The following is a 20817-nucleotide window of genomic DNA, read 5'->3' as shown; positions in this document are numbered from 1 at the left end:
GCACAGCCGGGAAATAAATATATTCTAGTCTAGAGGAATGGGAAAGGAAATAGAAACTGAAAACCTGTCCTATTGTGTTTGGGTGTTTGAAACAGATGGGCTGTCATCCCCATGATGTACCCTGCCTCTTTCCTGTTTGATGTGCCCAGCACAGCTTACGTGGCCTTGGCTTGTGCTAATCTCTTCATCGGTATCAACAGCAGTGCCATTACATTTGTCCTCGAATTGTTTGAGAATAACAGGGTGAGCACACTTCTCTTCCATCCTCTTCATCTCCTTGTTGAACCAATATCCTCCTACAAGGTATTTATTTATCCAATAGCAGGGCAGCTGAGAGTAACCCAGGATCCTAGAAAGGGCACCTCCACCCAAAAGCTTGGTTTTTGCTTAAATTCTCTTTGATTTGACTTCTCAGGGAGTTTTTTTTTTTGTTTTGTCTTTTTTTTTTTACTAATTCAATTCCATGAACACTGAGGGACCTTTGGATTCCATGGCTTCTTGGGGAAAAAATAGTCTTTGAATTTTCTAGGGCCAAGGATCATTTTTAAGAGGACCATAGACTTAGAAGAGCAGCCAGGTGGCAAAGTGGATAGAGTACCATCCTTGAGTTACGAAGACTCATCTCCCTAAATTCAGATTTGGCCTTAGACACTTCCTAGCTGGGTGACCCTGGCCAATACACTTAACCCTGTCTGCCTCAGTTTCTTTGTCTGTCAAATGAAGTGGAGAAGGAAATGGCAAACCACTTCCGTATCTTTGCCAAGAAAACCTACAAAATCTCACTTGACCCCCATTGCCTAGCCCTTACTGCCCTTCTGCCTTGGAGCCAATGCACAGTATTAACTCTAAGACGGAAGGTAAGTGTTTAAAAAAGAAAAAGAAAAGAAAACCCACAAAATAGAATTCATGAAGTGTCAGACACAAATAAAAAATGACTAAATAGCAACAAATAGATTTCAAAATGGAAGGAAACTTAGCAGTCATCAATTTTGTTTTACATCCCTTTACATCCCTACATTTTACAGATCAAGGGAGATAATGTTTACAAGTACTTAGCACAATTCCTGACACATAGTAGGTGCCATATTTTAAAAATAAAATAAATATTACTACTAATATATACTTTCATTAATATAATATAAATAAATAATAAAATATATAATAATAAAAATTTAAAAAATGAATGAATAAATAAATAAACTGTTTATTCCCACTGCTCTACAGATGAGGAATCTAAGGCTATGAGAAATTAAGTAACTTGCAAGAAGTTAGATGACTAGAAATGAAAATATTAAGAACTAGTATTTATTTGGCTAAAACTTACTGTTTTCTTGTTGATTAATCATTTCAGTTGTTTCCAACTTTTGGGGACACCAATTGGGATTTTCTTGGTAGAGATACGGTGGAGTGGTTTGTCATTTCTTTCTCAAGTTCATTTGACAGATGAGGAAACTGAGGCAAAAGGGTTAAGTGATTTGCTATGGGTCATATAGCTAGTAACTGTCTGAGGCCAGATTTGAATTTAGGAAGATGAGTCTTCCTGACTTCAGGCCCAGCCCTCTATCCATGGTGTCATCTATCTACCTTTATTAAGTTTTACAAAGTGCCTTACACAAATTACCTTATATGTTTCTTTCAACAATCACATGGAGAAGTTGCTATTCTTGTCCCCACTTTGCAGATCGACAAACTGAAGTTAAGAATTTAAATGATTTGCATAGGTTCACACAGTAACTGTGTGAGTTAGGATTTGAATTCAGGATCTCCCAACTCCTAATTCAACATTCTATCTATCATACCATGCTGCCTTTTTAAGTACTAAGATTATTTTGGCACAAAATACCTTGGAGTGATAAATCATAAATGTCTAAACCTTAAACTTTCTCAGAGTATTCTCTCTCTACCTCTCTCCCTGTCCAAACAAAATCAGTGGAGCTCCATCCTTAGGGGACACAGCAATAATAGGCACCCTCTCAGCTCTGACTTGTGGGCTCTTAGAGTTTGATCCCAGGTCACTTTTGGTTCTCAGTCCTGTTATCCATCCCCAACAGTCCCTCTACAGACCTTTCATTTCCAATAGTTTTTCCAACTTCATTCCTTATTGAGTTTTTATGATATAGGATTCTGTCAAGGATGCCATCCAACCCAACCCAAGCCCAAGATCCTCTTAGGTTCCAAATCAATTGAATTTTTAAATTCTGATACAGGATTCTGTCAAGGATGCCATCCAACCCAACCCAAGCCCAAGATCCTCTTAGGTTCCAAATCAATTGAATTTTTAAATTCAAATTTAATTTTTTTAGGTAAATAAAAATCTATTTTCTTTCTACTACCTCTCTGCCCTCCAACTGGAGAGAGAGAGAGAGAGAGAGAGAGAGAGAGAGAGAGAGAGAGAGAGAGAGAGAGAGGAGAGGGGGGAGGGAGAGAGAGGGAGAAGAAGAGGGAGAGGGAGAAAGGGAGGGAGGAAGGGAAGGAAGAGAAAGAAAGAAGGAAGGAAAGAAAGAAGGAAAGAAAGAAAGAAGGAAAGAAAGAAGGAAAGAAAGGAAGAAAGGAAGAAAGGAAGAAAGGAAGAAAGGAAGAAAGAAAGAAAGAAAGAAAGAAAGAAAGAAAGAAAGAAAGAAAGAAAGAAAGAAAGAAAGAAAGAAAGAAAGAAAGAAAGAAAGAAAGAAAGAAAGAAAGAAAGAAAGAAAGAAAGAAAGAAAGAAAGAAAGAAAGAAAGAAAGAAAGAAAGAAAGAAAGAAAAATAAGGCCCTTATAACTCTATATTTAACCAAGAGAAAAAAAAATGACTTCATTGGCCAAGAAATATGTTCCATTCTATATTCTGAATCCATCACTGTTCTCTCAGGAGGTGGGAAATGTGTATCATCATGGCGCCTCTGGATTCCTGACTGTTCATTGCATTGATGAGAAATCTGAAGTCTTTATAATTTGCCAAATCAATTCTCTAAGGTGGTTTTCTGGTCTGTGGACTTCAGTGCCAATGTTGTTTCCCTGGAACCCTGGAACAAGCAGCTTTTTCAGAGAAGCTGGCTTGGGGACTCTTAAGTGTCAACCTTATAATAATTTCTGACAGACCTTCAAGTCACACTCCCAGGTTTCCCCCTGGCCCTTAACCACATTACCAAAGAGTAATCCAGTGTGGCGCCCCTGTAGCCAAGGGCCTTCTGAGTCAGACACTTTCCAAGATCTTGTCAGCCTTTTCATGGGCTCCAGGCAAGAAATAAAATCTCATCTGTCTTGTCACCAACATAAAAATGCTCACTACATACCTAGGCTACAGAAATGGGATGAGTGAGAATACAGACCCTGTGATGGCAGATGATGGACTCAATTCCAATGAGTAAGGACAAGGTCTTTATTTTTTCCCCCTAATAGGCTCATATCTTAAAAAGTCCCAAGGGAACCTGTTACTTAGACATCATACGGACAACTTGGCACCATGCCTAGAGCAGCTCAAGGGTGCCCTTCTCGGGGTTGATCCAGGTCCTATGAACTCAAAGAAAAATTTCCCCCACATTGCAACTTTGCAATCAATGCTCCTCTCCAACCATTCCACAAGCATCAGTAGTCTATACTGGAATGTGATGAAATATTATTGTGGTTTAAGAAGGACAGATATATACAGAAAGCCATGGAAGGACTTTCAGGAACTAATGAGGAATAAAAATAAGCTAGAGATAAGAAAGAAATACACAAAACAACTAAAACAATGGAAATGGTAAGAACAACCACCCCCCCAAACAGTTGAAAATAGATTTTTGCAATTTATAAAGAACAAGCTGGTCAGGGCAGCTGGGTGATTCAGTGGATAGAGAGCCAGGTTTGGAGTCAGGAAGACCTGAGTTTTAATCTGGCCTCAGATACTTACTAGCCATGTGACCCTGGGGGAGACACTTAACCCTATTTGCCTCAGTTTCCTCATCTGTAAAATGAGTTGGAAAAGAAAGTGGCAAACCACTCTAGTATCTTTGCCAAGAAAATCCCAAATGGGGATGAAGAGTCAGACATGACTGAAATGACCAAAGAACAATAAGGATTGCATTCAATTCTGAAACTGTGATGCTAATGAAATCGAAGTTAATTATTTTCTTAGATTACTTGGAGTGATTTAAAATGGATACATTTTGGAGGAAGCTAGATGACTCCATAGATAATCAGTCCCAGAGATGGGAGGTCCTGGGTCCAAAACTGACCTTAGACACTTCCTAGCTGTGTGGCCCTGGGCAAGTCATCTAACCCTAGCCCTTACTGCTCCTCTGCCTTGCAACTGCTACTTAGTAAGGTAAGGGTTTAAAAAACTAAAGGAGTCTACAGTGAGCATAGCATAATACTAGGTGCTCTGAACTCAAAAAATATTAACTAGTGGGGCACCTAGGTAGCTAGATAGAGAGTGCCAGACTTGGAATCAGGAGCATGTGATTTCAAATTCAAATTCTGATCTGAGATACTTTCTAGCTGTGTGATCCCTGGGCAAGTCACTTAACCCCCTTCACCTAATGCTTGCATCTCTTCTGTCTTGGAGTTATTACTAGGACAGAAGGTAAGGGTTTAAAAAAAAGGAAAAAAGGAAGGAAGAGAGAGGGAGGGAGAGAAAAAAGAGGAGAGAGGGAAGGAAGGAAGAGAAAGAAAGAAAGAAAGAAAGAAAGAAAGAAAGAAAGAAAGAAAGAAAGAAAGAAAGAAAGAAAGAAAGAAAGAAAGAAAGAAAGAAAGAAAGAAAGAAAGAAAGAAAGAAAGAAAGAAAGAAAGAAAGAAAGAAAGAAAGAAAGAAAGAAAGAAAGAAAGAAAGAAAGAAAGAAAGAAAGAAAGAAAGAAAGAAAGAAAGAAAGAAAGAAAGAAAGAAAGAAAGAAAGAAAGAAAGAAAGAAAGAAAGAAAGAAAAACAGAGGGAGGGAGGAAGGAAGGAAGGAAGGAAGGAAGGAAGGAAGGAAGGAAGGAAGGAAGGAAAAAGAAAAAGAGAAAAAGGAAGGAAGAATGGAAGGAAAAAAGGAAAGGAAAAGAAAAGAAAGATGAGTGAGGAGGTTTATAGTCCAATAAAGAAGACAAAACAGATGCAGGAAAATTTAAATAGGGAGTCAGTGTAGAAAGTGGTCAGTATGGAAAGCACACTGACTGCAGTTTGAAGACCTGGGTTCAGAGCCTGCTTTGGTCCCTTAGATTCTTTGTGACCTTGGACAAAGAGCTTCGCCATCCTGGTCTCAGTTTCTTCACCTATAAAACAAAGGAATTATACTAGATGGTCTCTGAAGCTTCCTTCTGGCTCTAAATCCATGTGTGTATATCTCATGGCAGTCAATGAGTTGTGCCAAGTTAGTGGTCCAGTTTCAAAGTGCCATGAGGACAGAGGACAGAGGACAGAGGGATTTGTGTGAGCCCTAGGAGCTTCCTGGAGGAAGAATGTTTGAGCTGGACCTAGATGGATGGGTTTCATTCTTGTCATCTCTCTTTCTCCTAGGGCAGCATTAGCAGCCCCTTTTCTCCATTCCCCTGGGATAGACATGCTCTATAACCCAAAAAGAGTGAATATTTTTGTATTTATTTTCAACCATACAAACCGGGAGGTAGTCTGGGATAATGGTTAGAGAGCTAGCATGGGTTCAAGTCACACCTTTGACACATACTATTACCTTCTCAGTGCTCCCAGGCTATAAGTTCCTGAGAAGTTGCCCATTTGGCCCTCAGTCCTCCCTGCGCCCAGGAAATCACAGGTCTGCCCTAGTGTTGGTCAGTTGTTTTCAGTCATGTTCTACTCTTCATCTCCCATTTGGGATTTTCTTGGCAGAAACACTGGAGTGGCCTGCCATTTCCTTCTCCAGCTCATTTTACAGGTGAGGGAACTGAGGCCAACAGGATGAAGTGATGCACCTGATCAAACATGCCAAAGAAGAAAGCCAGTAAGAGTCTGAGGCCAGATTAGAAATGATGAAGATAAGACTCCCTGACTCCAGCTTCTCTCTGCACTATGTGCCACTAGCTGCCTTACTCCCCTCCAAATTATTTAGCAGCTTTAGCAATTTCTCCTCATGTCTCAAAGTCTCATCAGAGGACAGTAGTCTAGAAATAGTTCTATTCCATCATTACAGGAAACTGAGGTCTAGGCAAGATAAGTGACTTTCCCAGAGCACCCCAGATAGTAAGTGTCTGAGGTGGGATATGATTCTGGAGCCAGGCTATGTCTTTGAAACTGACCCAGGCTCCCCAAGTCTTTTTTGCTCCCACTGCCCCAGCTTCAGCTAAAGAAACAAGAAATGGGCAGGAGTGGGATGGAATTGGGAGGACCTGTACCATCTGGGACTTCTGCAAAACTCCCAGAAAATTCCCTTTTGATTTCTTATGCCCATTCACAATGGGGAAAGTCACCATCTGGAAGGGATAACTGTACATTTGAGTACTGTGGGGTTGGGGGCATCTTGCTGCCTTGGGTAGAAACTCCAGCCTGCTCTTGGAGCTAAGGGCAATGGAGGCTGCACAGCTAAGCTGGGGTCCATCAGCATCTATTCTCTCACAACTGCCATAGCTGGGAACAAAGGGTAGTTCAGTGGATAGAGCATCAGGCCTGGAATCAGAAAGACCTGAGTTCAAACCCAGCTTCAGATGCTTCCCAGCTAGGTCACCTTGGGCAAGTCACTTAACTTCTGTTTGTCTCAGTTTCTTCAAATGTAAAATGGGAATAAGAGCATCACCTACCCCCCAGGGCTGTGGTAAAGATTACATGAGATCATTGTAAAGTGCCTAGCACATAGTAGCCACCATATAAATGCTTATTCCTTTACTTCCCTTTCATCTCTGTGTATGGCAGTGTCACTCTTTGGAAAAACAAATTTTTCTCCCTTTTGTACTACAATTCTTATTGCTATCAAAAGATATAATAAAACATAAACATATATAAAAATTAAAATTAAATAAAAAATAATCTCCCCCACCCACTAGGAGCTATCTGATGCAAAATAACATATGATACAATATAAATATATATTAAAATTAAAATAAATTTCGATTAAACAAAAAATAATCTCACAAAAAACTATCTGATGCAAAACAAAATCTAATAAAATATAAAATATATTAAAATTAGAAGAAACAATCTCCCCCATGCACTATGGACTATCTGATGCAAAATAAAATATAAAATAATATAAAGATAAAATAAATTAAAATAAAAATAACTCTTTCCCCCATGCACTGTGAACTATCTGATGCAAAACATAATAAAATAGAAATATATATTTAAAAATTAAATTAAATTTAAAAATAATTCATTTTCCCCCATGCACTATTAACTCTCTGATGCAAAATTACAGATACAATAAACAATTCCTATTTTCAGGAACTTGCAATATATCCCAACTGTTTCCTGCCTCCTCTGTGAGTCTTGAAGAAACCCATGTATTTAAGGATTTCATGAACTGATTAACTGTGTCCTACAGATCTTTCATTGTGGCCACCCTTGACTATGATACCCCCATAATCACTCTTGGAGCAGTGGTTCCCCACCACACACACATGCAACAGCCAATCACTGAGAAGCCAGAGGTTCTATACTGAAATATAGTTTAATTAAAAAAAAAAAACCCTTCCCTTCCCTTCCCTCTTAGAATCAATACTAAGTTTTAGTTTTAAAGCAGAAGAGCAGTAAGGGTTAGGCAATGGAGGTTGAATAACTTGCTAGGAAGTGTCTGAGGTCGGATTTGAACCCAGGACCTCCTGTCACTAAGCCTGGCTCTCAATCCACCAAATCACTTAGCTGTTCCCCTTAATTTTTTTTTTTAAATGAGCCAGTTTCGTCCCGCAAGCTGGGGTTATTCTATTGACTTGTTCTGTGTCTCTGCGCCCTGGAGAGCACAACTTTCAGCTTCCCTGAGCCCCCCTGGGCATCCTGCGCCCTCACTGGGGTTGCTGCCACTTCTCTGTTTCAGACATTGCTCAAATTCAGTGCCATGCTGAGGAAGGCGCTGCTCATTTTTCCTCACTTCTGCCTGGGGCGGGGACTCATCGACTTAGCCGTGAACCAAGCGGTGACAGATGTCTACGCCGCCTTCGGTAAGTGGCCGTCCTGGGGCCAGCGGAGGGAGATCTTGAATGGGGCTCTGTGGCTATGTTGTAAACGGAGCTCATGTTTTGGGAGTGTAGGCTCAGATGTGTGGATAATCAGTCTGCCAGGAATGGGGCTCAAGTCACGAACATTTAATAAGCAACTCTGATGTTCAAGTTGGACCCGCGGTGATGCAATGGATAGAGCCCAGACCCAAAGTCAGGAAAACCAGAGCTCAAATCTGGCCTCCGATACTTCCTGGCTGTGTGGTCCTGGGCAAGTCACTTAACCCTGTTTGCCTCAAGTTCCTCATCTGTAAAATGAGCTGGAGAAGGAAATGGCAAAGTGCGCTAATGTCTCTGCCAAGAAAATCCCCAGTGGGGATCGTGACGAGTCCGGCACAACTGAGACAACTCAACAGCAACAAAAATGAGCAAAGTAGTGGGGACCTTGCAAGATTGAGGACCTTGGGGTCAGAAAGTCCTAGGTTGTCTCTTCACTCAAGCCTGGCACTCCACCCACCGTGATACCTAGCTGCCTCCATCCTATTTATTTTGAACTATATTTTTCATTTACCTATTTACCTGCCTGCACTCATGTTTTCCCCAGCAGAATGCAAGCTCCTTGAGGGCAGGAAGTATTTCATTTTTGCCTTTGCCTCCCCGTTACCTAAAACTGTGATGGGCTCATTGTAGATGTTTGAAGAAATGCCGATGAAAATGAATTCGATCCACCCAAAGCTATAACTCAGGTTTTGTTCTTCCTGGCAATTTTTGCAGGTGAGGAGCATTCTTCGGATCCTTTCCAGTGGGACCTGATTGGGAAGAACCTGGTTGCCATGGCAGTAGAAGGGGGCGTCTACTTCGCTATGAACCTGCTCATTCAGCATCATTTCTTCCTTACCAGATGGTACCTGGTTGGGAAAGGGGAGGGAGCAGGGGCCGCGGGGAGGGGGTGGGGGAGGAGGAGAGGGTAATAGTCTCCAGGGGTTTGGTCTACCATCTTCCTAAGCTCCATTTCCATTCGTGTCTGTACTGATTACAGAAAAGCCTTCCTCGTTCTGGTAGAGTTGGGGGGCTGGGACACAATAGCTAATTGACAAACTGATCGACACCAAGTTCAGCTCTTTCCACCATTCAATCCAATTCTATAAGCAAGCTGGTTGAGTTTCCGTGATTGCCATGCTGCTACCTGTGTCTCTGTCTCTGTCTTTCTCTCTTCCTTTCTCCCTCCCCCTCCATCTTCCTCTCACTCCATCTCCCTCTCTTCCCCCCTCCCCCTCTCCCTCCCTCCCTCCCTCCCTCTCTGTCTCTCCCTCTCTCCCTCCTTCACTCCTCTTCCCTCCTCTCTCCCTATCTCTGTCTCTGTTTCACTCTCTTTTTCTCTCTCTGTCTCTCCCCCTCTCCCTCCCTTCCTCTCTGTCTCTATCTCTGTTTTTCTCTCTCCCTCCTCCATCCCCCCTCTCCCTCTCTCTCTGTCTCTCCCTCTCCTTCTCTCCCCTCCCCAACCTCCTGGACACACACACACACACACACACACACACACACACACACACACACACACACACACAGAGTGAAATCCCTGAGCAAGCAATAGAGAGGATGCAGAGGAGTTGAAGTTGAAGCTGTGGCTGTTTGTGAGCCCAGGTGGAAGGAAGGACACATGGCGATAACTTCTGACCTTTTCCTTATCTCCCAGAAATGCTCATACCTGCTGGTTCAGGTTTCTTAATTAGCTGGAGGTCTCTGCCCCAAGACATATGGTCCAGCTCCTGAGTCCTCCTTAGGACACAGCTTATTGTAATGCAAGCATTTGGGGGCACAGCAGATTAATATCCATGCTTAATCTGGCTTCCATTGATTAAATACTATGACAGGTGTAAGAAATTCCCAGGGAGCAAATTCTGTCTACCAGTGCAGATCAACAGCTATTCTGAAATGCAAAATCTTAGAGCGTTCCTGGGGCATGGAGAAGTGATTGATTCAGGGTCACACAGCTACTTAGTCAGGAGCCTGAACCCCTATCTTCCTGACTCCATAGTCAGCTCTATCCATTCAACCACAATACCTCTCATCCAAATTATTTTACATATGGATATATGAATCATTGAGGCTTTGCTGTATTACTTTCTCATGTATTTCATCCTTTAAAGTGAAGCATAAGCTGGTTTGAGGGCTTTAATTGATAATGAATTCATTAATTACTTTAGTTTTCTTCTTCCCAAAGTGGCCTTGTGGTTCAAGTAAAATAATGGATGCAGAATTCTTTTGAAAATTACTATATTGAGGGTAGCCAGGTGGGTCAGGGGATTGAGAGAGCCAGGCCTAGAGACAGGAAATCATGTCCTAGCTGTGTGACCCTGGGCAAGTCATTTAACCCCCATTGCCCAACCTTGACTGCTCTTTTACCTTACAACCAATAGATAGTATTGATTCTAAGATGGAAGGTAAAGGTTTAAAAAGAAAAAGAAAATTACTATACCAAGGAGCGCTAGGTGGCACAATGGATAGAAAGTCAGGCCTGGGACTGGGAGGACCTGGGTCAAAATTAGATCTCAGACCCTTCCTATCTGTGTGACCCTGGACAAGTCACTTAACCTCAATTGCCTAGCTCTTACTGCTTTTTACTTTAGAGTTGTTACTAAGACAAAAAGTAAGAAGGAAGGAAGGAAGGAAGGAAGGAAGGAAGGAAGGAAGGAAGGAAGGAAGGAAGGAAGGAAGGAAGGAAGGAAGGAAGGAAGGAAGGAAGGAAGGGAGGGAAGGGAGGGAAGGAGGGTGAGAGGGAGGGAGAGAGAGAGATTCTAGAAACAGAGACACCCGTTAAGAGACTAGTTCAGTAATTCATGCATGTTTTAAGATTATAGATTTAGAAATGAGTGGGAACTTAGAGATCCCCTGTTTCAAGGATTCATAATCGTTTTGTGTTAGGACTCCCTTTGGCTGTCTGGTGAAACTTATGGACCCCTTTTCATAATTATATTTTTAAATGCATAAAATAAAATGTATAGGACTACAGAAAAATCCAATTACACTGAAATACAGCTAACAAAAAAAATTTTAAGACAGATTCCAAGTTAAGATCCTCTGCTCTAGTTCAATTTCCTCATTTTGCAGATGAGGAAACTCAGGTGTAGAGAAACTAAATGAGTTGTCCAAGGTCACACAGAGAAGAGCAGGGCCAGGATTCAGCTCTCTTTCTACTGAGCTATACTGTTTGTGGTGATGAGGGCTCGGGCTAAAAAGGACACTGAAGAGACAAAATATGAAGGATTGGCACAGAGGATACCATAAGACCTGTGTTGTCAAAATGTCAAACTCAATAGAAAGGGAACCCTTATACCACCTTATACCTTATATCTTTATATAAAGATCTTTGGGGCTCCATATTGACTTAAAAAAACCATATTAACATTACCTATGTTCCACTGCCTTTTTATTTACATAAATATTTCCCAATTACATTTAAAAAACAAACAAACCCTTTCCTTCTGTCTTAGAATCCATACTACACATCATTTCCAAGGCAGAAGAGTGATAAGAGCTGGGCAATGGGGGTTAAGTGACTTGCCCAAGGTCACACAGCTAGAAGGTGTCTTGAGTTCTGATTTGAACCCAGTACCTCCCATCTCTAAGCCTGGCTCTATATCCATGAAGCCACCTAGCTGCCTCAGACATTTTAACCTAATTCCCCATACAAAAAAGGATGCCCATTTGCACCCTTATCTCTAAAAATGAAAGGATTGGGATACATAATCTCTAGAACCCTTTCTAGCCCTAAACTTGTGTTTCTATAATAATCTAGCCTGTTTCTTAGGGGTGAACTATTTGATTCATCTAGGATTGCTGAGCCTCCTAAGCAGCCAATTTCTGATGAAGATGATGATGTGGCTGAAGAAAGGCAAAGAATTCTTAGTGGAAGCAATAAAACAGATATCTTGAGGCTACATGAGCTCACCAAGGTAAGAAGGCATGAAATCAAATGCCTTTTTACATGTTTGGCCATGTGCGGTGGGCAGGAGTCTCTCATTTACTCTCTCTTTGTAGAGCCACCATATAATCAAGGTGGAACCTAGTGATTTTTGCACCTGGGCCAGTTGGGGAAGGGCAGCAAGAACTAGGGGAAGGGTTGGTGTATCTGGGGAGGGACAATAACTCTGGGGAACCCCCCCCCCCAGTTAAGATCCTCTGATCTAGTTCAATTTCCTCATTTTCCAGATGAGGAAACCGAGGTCAAATATATGACATATTTGAAAAGACAGGAAGCCCTCCTCTTAATTGAGGCTACCCTACCCAAGAATGAGGGCAGGAAAGGGTGATTGTGCTCTCTACATTTCTTTCCCTAATGAAATATTTTGATGACACCACCCTGGTTTCATTTCTATGTTTGCATACATATATATAAACATGTATAAATAAAATGTATGTAAATATATACATATTTCTGTTTGTAAATAAATACTTTGTGTTAGTTTAGCTTTTATTTTTTATTCTAAACTTAACAAATAAAATGAACATTTCCATATAGATTGTAGAATGGAATAGTGTTATATATGAAACTGTAGGGTATATATTTTAGGGGAAAAAATGGGACAAATGATTTATGCATTTTAATTTACTTATTTCTCATGAGCATCTACTTTCTGCTCCCATTCTTGCCATTTCTCAGTCAATACACAGACAGGCAAACTCTAGACTCCTGGTCTAGTCAAACAGCAGATGGCCTTTGGTCTTCTTATCTCCTTGTGGCCTCGGGCATCCCAGGAACATAACTTGAGCCTCCTGCCTTGGACATCCTAGCTTCTCCTGGGATCACCTACCCCATTTCCCAAGATCTCCCATAATTTCTCAGGAACTCCTAGTGTCAGTTTTGCTTTTTTCTTTTTGTTAATGTTCACCCACCACTGCTCTCTGTGTTAATGATGATTGCTGCCTGGTGTACAATTGAAGACCATCAGAAGGTTTTCCCCTTTGATTTTGGAGTTTGTGGTGGAGAAAATTGCTGGAAAGAAGTGTGTTTGCAGTCCTTTCTGTTGTAAGGGAATTTATTGAAATGGCATGAGGGTGATGCTGCCTAATGCTTATCATGACTCTATGCTCAGAGCTGGGGACATAAAGAAAGAAGGAAGCAGTCTCTTCCCTCAAGAAGCTTATATGATATGAGAGGAGACAATATGTACATATATAAGTATATTAAATATAAAGTCGTCTTGGAAGGGGGACACTAGCAATGGAGGGAATCAGGAGAGACTTTGTAGAAGTGGCGCCTGAGCTGTATCCTGAAGGAGAAAGAATCCTTGGAGCAAAGGTGATGAAGGAAGCCTTCTAGGCATGGGGAATGACCAATTCCAAAAACCAGAGATAGGGAGGCAGCTAGGTGACTCAGTGGATTGAGAGCTAGGCCTAGAGATGGGAAATCCTGGGTTCAAATCTGACCTCAGACACTTTAACTCTGTGTGACCCTGGGCAAGTCACTTAACCCCCATTGCCTGGCCCTTACTATTCTTCTACCTTGGAACCAATACACAGAATTGATTCTTAGACAGAAGGCAAAGGTTTAAAAAAATAAAGAACCAGCATATGGAATATTACATATGAGGAACAGAAAGAAGTCCAGTTTTGTTGGATCATAAAGTGTAGAAAGAGAAATCATATATAATGAGTCAGGAAAGATATGTTCAGTTTAGGTGATTAGGATCCTTAAAATCTAAGTGAGAAATTTTCTTTTTTGTTCTAGCAGCAATAGCAATAATATACTAAAGTATATTAGTTTGGATGAATAAAAATATATTGATATCTTCAAAACAGGACCTCATTTTATTCCAATTCAACACATGTGAATTCAGGTATCTTCAAGTGGCAGTCAAAAAAATAAAGGCAGAAAAATAAATAAAAACATTTAATTACAGGCTAAATCTGTGCCATTTCCCCAAGTGGTTTAAAAATCTCACAGCAGTTTCCCCAATATTGCTCATTTTTGCTCTGAGAAGTTAGTGTGAATCCTTACATTGTTTTCTGACAATATTAGTTCCACATCAATCTTTGTTCAGAGTTCTCACTTATAACACATTGTGTCTGCATCATGGCAGTACTTCTCTTTGCTTCATTAATGCTGTTTAGTTATTAATAATGATCCCAAAGTACATTACCCAAAGAGTAATGATGCTGATAGCTCTGATAAGCCAAAGAATAGTCATAAAGTGTCTAGATATGTTCATATAAGAAATACTTATTAAATAATGGAATTTGCTATCATGCATGATTTTCAATTTACAAGAAGTGTCTTAGAATGTTTTGGTTATGTAAAACGAGGTCCTTTGTATAGAAAAGCTTAACAAAGGGATGGTTTTTAGGAGTGGAATGATAGTGTAAAAAGATATATGTGTTTCTTTACAATAGATTGTCAGCATTGTAATTCTGTTTTGTTTTCCTTAGGGAAAGTGGTATGGTTACATCTTTGAAAGATGATTCAGAATTTGTACTATAGATTAAAAGTTTCCGTTAGGCATCTGGGCGGTACCTTGGATAGCCAATCTCCAACTTTCTCATTTTACAGATGAGTAAGGGGAGACTTAGAGAGATTAAGTGATTTGTTCAGGGTCACACAGGTAATTTGAACCAGGTCTTCTGATTCCAGTGCTCTTTGTTCTCTACCATGATAGAAGAACTAGCTACATTTCTTGGTGGTGAGAAACATTCCCATCACACCTATTTCACCCCAAAGGCATCAGAGTTTTGACTAAGCATTAAGATAGTGGCTATTTCTGCTAGCATCCTACCCTGGTGTTGAGAGCAGTAGACTATCTGCTATCATAATAAGTAACTTCTCATGTTTGTTTTTTTCCCCCAGATTTATTCAGGCACCACAAGCCCAGCAGTGGACAGGCTGTGTATTGGGGTTCGCCCTGGAGAGGTCTGTATGTATTAAGTTTTGTGTAGTTCAGGTCCATGAAGCCAGAGCCATCAAAAATCAGTCTGAGGCCTTAAAATAATATGAATTCACTGACTCACCTCCCTGAGACCATTCTGTTGTAGAAGGTAGTACCTGAGCTGTATCTTGAAGAAAGAGGGAATTCTAAAAGCAGAAGTGAGGATGGGGTACATCCTAGGCCTGGAGAATGACTGAGAACAATGACCAAAACACAGAGATGGGAAATGGAGTATTAAATACAGACAGAAAGAATAGACACAAGTCCAGTTTTGCTGGACTGCAAAATATGGGAAGAAAAATATAATATAATGAGTCAGGAAAGATAGGTTAGGGTCAGGTTGAGAAGGGCCTTAAAATCCAAGGAAAGGACTTTCTATTTTATCCTACTGGCCATAGGGAGGCCTGAAATCTATTAGCCAGAATTAGGAGCTTCCTTTTGAAAGGGACTGACCTCTACCTATCTTTCTTTTTTTTTTTTAACCCTTACCTTCCATCTTGGAGTCAATACTGTTTATTGGCTCCAAGGCAGAAGAGTGGTAAGGGCTAGGCAATGGGGGTCAAGTGACTTGCCCAGGGTCACACAGCTGGGAAGTGTCTGAGGCCAGATTTGAACCTAGGACCTCCCATCTCTAGGCCTGGCTCTCAATCTACTGAGCTACCCAGCTGCCCCCTCTACCTATCTTTCAGCCAGCAAACATCGACTGAAAATCTGTTGTGGGTAGGAGGAAGAGAAGATGGGGGGGGGGAAGATAAAGGAACTGGTTGGAAACTAGACTTTTAGCGATTGAAGCAGGCTTGGAAAATATCTCTGAAACCAGTGTTGTCTATTTTATTTTTGTTAATTTAGTTTATTTGCAAAGCTGCTGGGCCTTTAGCAGGCTAGGAGGTGGTGTTATCAGAAGCAAATTTGGCATATTCCCACTTTTTTTTTTTCTTAAACCCTTACCTTCTGCCTTAGAACCAATACAAGGCAGAATTATAGTAAGGACTGGGCAATGGGGGTTAAGTGACTTGCCCAGGGTCACACAGCTAGGAAGTGTTTGAGGCCAGATTTGAGCCTAGGGCCTGGCTCTCAATCCACTGAGCTACCCAGCTGCCTCCATATCCCCACATTTTCAAGGGCCCCTAAAATGCATAGAAACTGTGTGTTGTGTGACCCTGGCACCACCTTCTTATTAGAGAGAGATTAGAAACAAAGTTGGGGTTTTTTCCCCTTTATATCCCCAGGCTTAGCACAAAGCCTAGTACTTAGTAAATTCCTAAATAAATACCTGTTAACTGAATGCCCTTGGGTACATAATAATGATCATAATAGTAATTGACATTTATATAATAAAACTTGCAAAGCACTTTAAATGCATTATTATAACAGATAGACATTTATATTCTATGATTTGAACAGTAAAGAAAAATTCCTCTGGCCCATAAGTCATCTATAACACAGGCCTCTCCAAGTGTTCGAATCATTTATTTAATTCATTTATTCAACAAGCTATTATTAACTGTCTAATCTATATAAGGCTTTTAATCATTTGAATGGAGATTGAAAACTCTAGCAACAATGCAATTCTATAACCTGAAAAGGATAATGGCAAGCCATTATCAGTCATTATCACTTTAGCCAGAAATAGGTTATTAATTTAATAACAATAAAATAATATTAATAATTAATATCATGTTCTCAGAGAACATGACTGAGTGGATGAAACATAGAATAGGGGAAAAGGAATGGGTCTGAACCTTAAATGCTGCCCTTTGGGACTCAGGTGGGAAGCCCCACTGAAAGGATAATGGTAGAGAAGGGGCATGTTGAGGACTCTGGGATCCTGAGATGAGTGATAAGAAAGGAGGAAAAGGGCCCCCTCTAATCCCAGGAAGTTGGAGTGTACTATTTCACAGTTTGGTCTAGGACCAACCCTGATTAAGGAGTCTGTGAATATCTATGTTGTCATCACTATAAACCCTCAACGTTCCAAAATGGCAGACAGAAGAAAAAAGAAACATTCCTTCCAGTCCAGCTATTTATCTTCTTCTTTTTCAGTGCTTTGGTCTCCTGGGAGTGAATGGTGCTGGCAAGACAACCACATTCAAGATGCTCACTGGAGACATCTCAGTGACATCAGGAGATGCCATTGTGGCAGGAAATAGGTGAGTGCCTTGCTTTGTGGGCCAATGCCCTGACTCCACCTGTGTCACAAAAACTAGTCCTTGGCCATGCCTAAGTCACCAGTTTAGGGAAATTGTTATGAATGGTCCCTGCCAGACGAATCCAGTATCCACCACTATCAGGTCCAGAGAAACTAAGTGAACAAGATCATGCAGGGAAGCACTTGGTGGCACAGTAGATAGAGTACCCAGCCTGGAGTCAGGAATCTTCCTGAGTTCAAATCTGGTCTCAGACACTTCCTAGCTGTGAGACCCTGGGCAAGTCATTTAACCCATTTGCCTAGCCAGTGATATTTAGTATTGATTCTAAAACAGAAGATAAGAGGGTTTTTTTTTTTTAAGGAGATGTGTTCTTCCCACATAGAGGCCTTCATTCAAGCAGGAGGTGATGGCTTCAGGAGTATCGATTCAGGAGTTTGTTTTAGTAGAGATTCCTTTAAGAGATGGGTTGGATTATTAGGCTATTCATGTTCTTTCAACTCCCAAATTCTTCAATTCTTTGATACGAGTTGAGTTCAAATTTCTGAATTTCTGGAATTAATTTAGTTTCTAACCCAAGTTCCCCCTTCCTTGATTTCTAAAACTGGGTGTACATTCCCAGCACTCAGGCAAAAGAAGGAGGCAGCTTGTCTTTGCTGAAGTGTCCCCCAACCCATCCCCATCCACTTACTATTTCTGCCCTTTCTTTCTTCTTCTTACAGCATTTTAACCCAGATTTCTGAAGTCCACCAACATATGGGCTATTGCCCTCAGTTTGATGCTATCGATGACCTGCTCACAGGCCGAGAACATCTGTATCTCTATGCCCGGCTCCGGGGTGTTCCAACAGAAGATATCAAGAGGGTAAAATTGGTTCATGTTTAATGTTCTGAAGTGGTAATAAAAGCCCATATCTATGTCTGAGGTCTTTCATCCAGGGCAGGACAATCTGGGGAAAGGTCTCTGCCAGGTTTCTTCATTCATCAAATGAGTTTACATAGGTGAAGAGCTTTGAAAACCTTAAAGCAATATATTGGTTTTTGCTGCTGCTGCTGCTACTACTACTATTACTATTACTCATTCTCACTATATATTTTTGTGCCCAGAAGCTGCCAGTGTTTGCCCATAGACTCTGGTCACCAGATGGTCAGCAACGGGACCAGAAGTCAGGTCTGGTTATTTTCAGGGCTTAAGCTCAACAGGAAGGATGCGTTTTATTTCTATCATCACACCAGACTGAGTCTAGTATTATTTCTTGCCCCTTATAAATGTTTTTAATATCAAAATAAATGTATTAAAAACAAATATTCGAAGACTATTTCATTGACATGAAGCTGCCTTCAAGACAATTTTTAGCATCCATGAACTTGGTTGTGTTCTACAAACCTGCATCGTGTACAACATGTAGCTGGACCACTTCTTTCTCTCCATGATGAAGGGCAGTAACACAAAACCTGGGTCACATGGACTTGCATTCCTTTGAACATGATAAACCTTTCAGTCACTTTGTACGTGGTAGCATGGGCTAGTTTAGGAAGAGATGTGGATCCATAATCTCCCCCAGGTCAATCTGATTTTTAAAAACTCTTTCAGAGGAATGTTCCTCCAATCTGCTATGGAGTAACAACTTCTCCAGTGTGATCTTAAACTAAATAATAATAAAATAAAATTTAAAAAAATACACAATACTTAGAAACTGGATTCTTGGTCTGGATTTCCTGGCTTCAGTACCTAGTGGTACCTACAGTTCTTGCTACCTATCCCACTAAGTAATAAGCAGTCTAGTAACTCTGACCTTCTTGCTGTCCTCCAACCAAGAGACTCTATTTTACAACTTCAGGCATTTTTTCTGGCTATCCCCCATTGCTGGAATGCTCTCCCTCCTCATCTTCTTTTAAATCCCAGCTACAATCCTTCCTTCTCCAGGAAGCCTTCTTAATTTCTCTGTTAATGATTTCCCACTTATTCGGTATTTAGCTTGTTTGTATGTTGTTGTCTCTCCTATTAGATTGTGAGTTCTTTGAGGGCAAGACTTGTCTTTTGCCTCTTTTTTGAATCCCTAATGTCTAGCACAGTTCCTGGCACATAGCAGGCACTTAAATAAAGCTTTAGAAACTTACTCAAGAGATACTTATTGGGACAGCTAAGTGATTCAGTGAATAGAGAGCCAGGTCTGGAGACAGGAGATCCTGGGTACAAATTTGACCTCAGATCCTTCCAAGCTGGGTAACCCTGGGCAAGTCACCCCAATCACTGAGCCATTCCTGCTCTTCTGCCTTGGAATGAAAACTTGGTATTGACTCTAAGACAGAAGGAAAGGTTATATATATAATGTAATACTTGTTGATGAATAAATAGTGCAAGCTGAAGAACAAAGTGAAAGATGGGAACCAGCATGGGCACATCCCTTGAGTTTGTGGGGAAAATGGACCAACAAAGGCCTCCAGGTTTCTCTTGCCACTCTGGAGCATGTGGAGGGCGGGGCGGGGGGGGGACCAACAATTTTCAGCTGGCAAGGTGGGGAAGCTATTAAATACTCTTTTATTTGGAGTTAGGCTCATGTTTGGCTGCTTTGTCTTATTTGATTTTATTTCCTTGATTCCCACAATGCAGCTGATAATAATTCTTGCTCTGCTCCCATCCCCAATACTTTGTACTAACTTGGTATACAGGGGGCCCCAAAAGACAATGCATTTTTCTATCATTAAGACTGAAAACTTCTCTAAGAATTTTGTACTTATTTATCTGCCTACATATTACATCCAACCAGAAGAATATAAATTCTTTAAGGATTGGAAAGGCTAGTTTTTTTGTATTTGTATTCCTGGGATCTAAGATAGGTAGATAGATGAATTTAAAAAAAAAAAAAACAAACAAACCTTACCTTCTGTCTTAGACAGGTTCCAAGGCAGAAGAGCAGTAAGAGCTAGCCAGTGGAGTTTAGGTGACTTGCCCAGGGTCACACAGATAGCAATTATGGACAATAAATTCAAATGGAATGGGAAAGGCTGTTTTGGCACTTTTCTTTTCTAATGGAAATTAAAGTTTAAAAATATTGGATTTACACATGCTACTGTAGTGATCTCTGCTGTTCTCATAGGTAGCTTGCTTCATGCCTGGTATTTTGTATTTATTATTCTTTTTGTATCTGAATGAAAGGCAACAATATTTATTCTTATCTGCAAGTGTTGCATAGAACTTGCTCTCCTTTTATAAGTAAGGTGAAAAATAAAGTATTTTTATTTTTTAAAATATTTTTCCATGTTTATGTATTTCATTTTCTTTCCCTCCCCCTCCCAAATCCAATAAGTACTTCCACCGGGTTATACAAATGTTATCATTTATACCTATTTCCATATTATTCATGAAAAATAATGTTTTTTAAAATGAAAAAAAAAGGGAGACTAGATTTGGTCTCAGGATCTCCCATCTCCAGGTCCAGCTCTCTGCCCACTGAGCCACCTACCCTCCCCAAATAAAATTGAATTTTATCAAAAGGGATTTTTGTCCTTGTCCCCTTAATGCTAAGACTTTCCCTCTGAGAAAACCTATTTGCATTGTATATATGTTGTTTCCATATCATCTCCCCCATTGACATATGAATTTCTTGAGGCCAGAGACTATATTTTTGCCTTTCTTTGTATACCCAGATCTTAGTACAGTGCGTGGCATAAAGTAAGGGCTTAATAAATGCTTATTGATTTCTTGACTTGT

General features: G+C 40.6%; 1 protein-coding gene across 2 annotated transcripts in view; it reads left to right on the top strand.

The window, feature by feature from the left end:
• ABCA4 (ATP binding cassette subfamily A member 4) overlaps positions 1 to 20817 on the top strand; it is a 203038-nt gene that overhangs the window by 172660 nt on the left and 9561 nt on the right. For both annotated transcript variants that reach the window (XM_056819098.1, XM_056819097.1), the window contains 7 exons: positions 96 to 243; positions 7916 to 8039; positions 8811 to 8940; positions 11869 to 11989; positions 14878 to 14940; positions 17000 to 17106; positions 17826 to 17967. In XM_056819098.1, coding sequence (XP_056675076.1) covers positions 96 to 243; positions 7916 to 8039; positions 8811 to 8940; positions 11869 to 11989; positions 14878 to 14940; positions 17000 to 17106; positions 17826 to 17967 — 835 coding nt within the window. The remainder of the gene's footprint in view (positions 1 to 95; positions 244 to 7915; positions 8040 to 8810; positions 8941 to 11868; positions 11990 to 14877; positions 14941 to 16999; positions 17107 to 17825; positions 17968 to 20817) is intronic.

This window comes from Monodelphis domestica, chromosome 2 (genome assembly GCF_027887165.1).
Source record: "Monodelphis domestica isolate mMonDom1 chromosome 2, mMonDom1.pri, whole genome shotgun sequence".
Classification (NCBI taxonomy): Eukaryota; Metazoa; Chordata; class Mammalia; order Didelphimorphia; family Didelphidae; genus Monodelphis; species Monodelphis domestica.
This window is presented reverse-complemented; position numbering and strand designations above follow the sequence as displayed.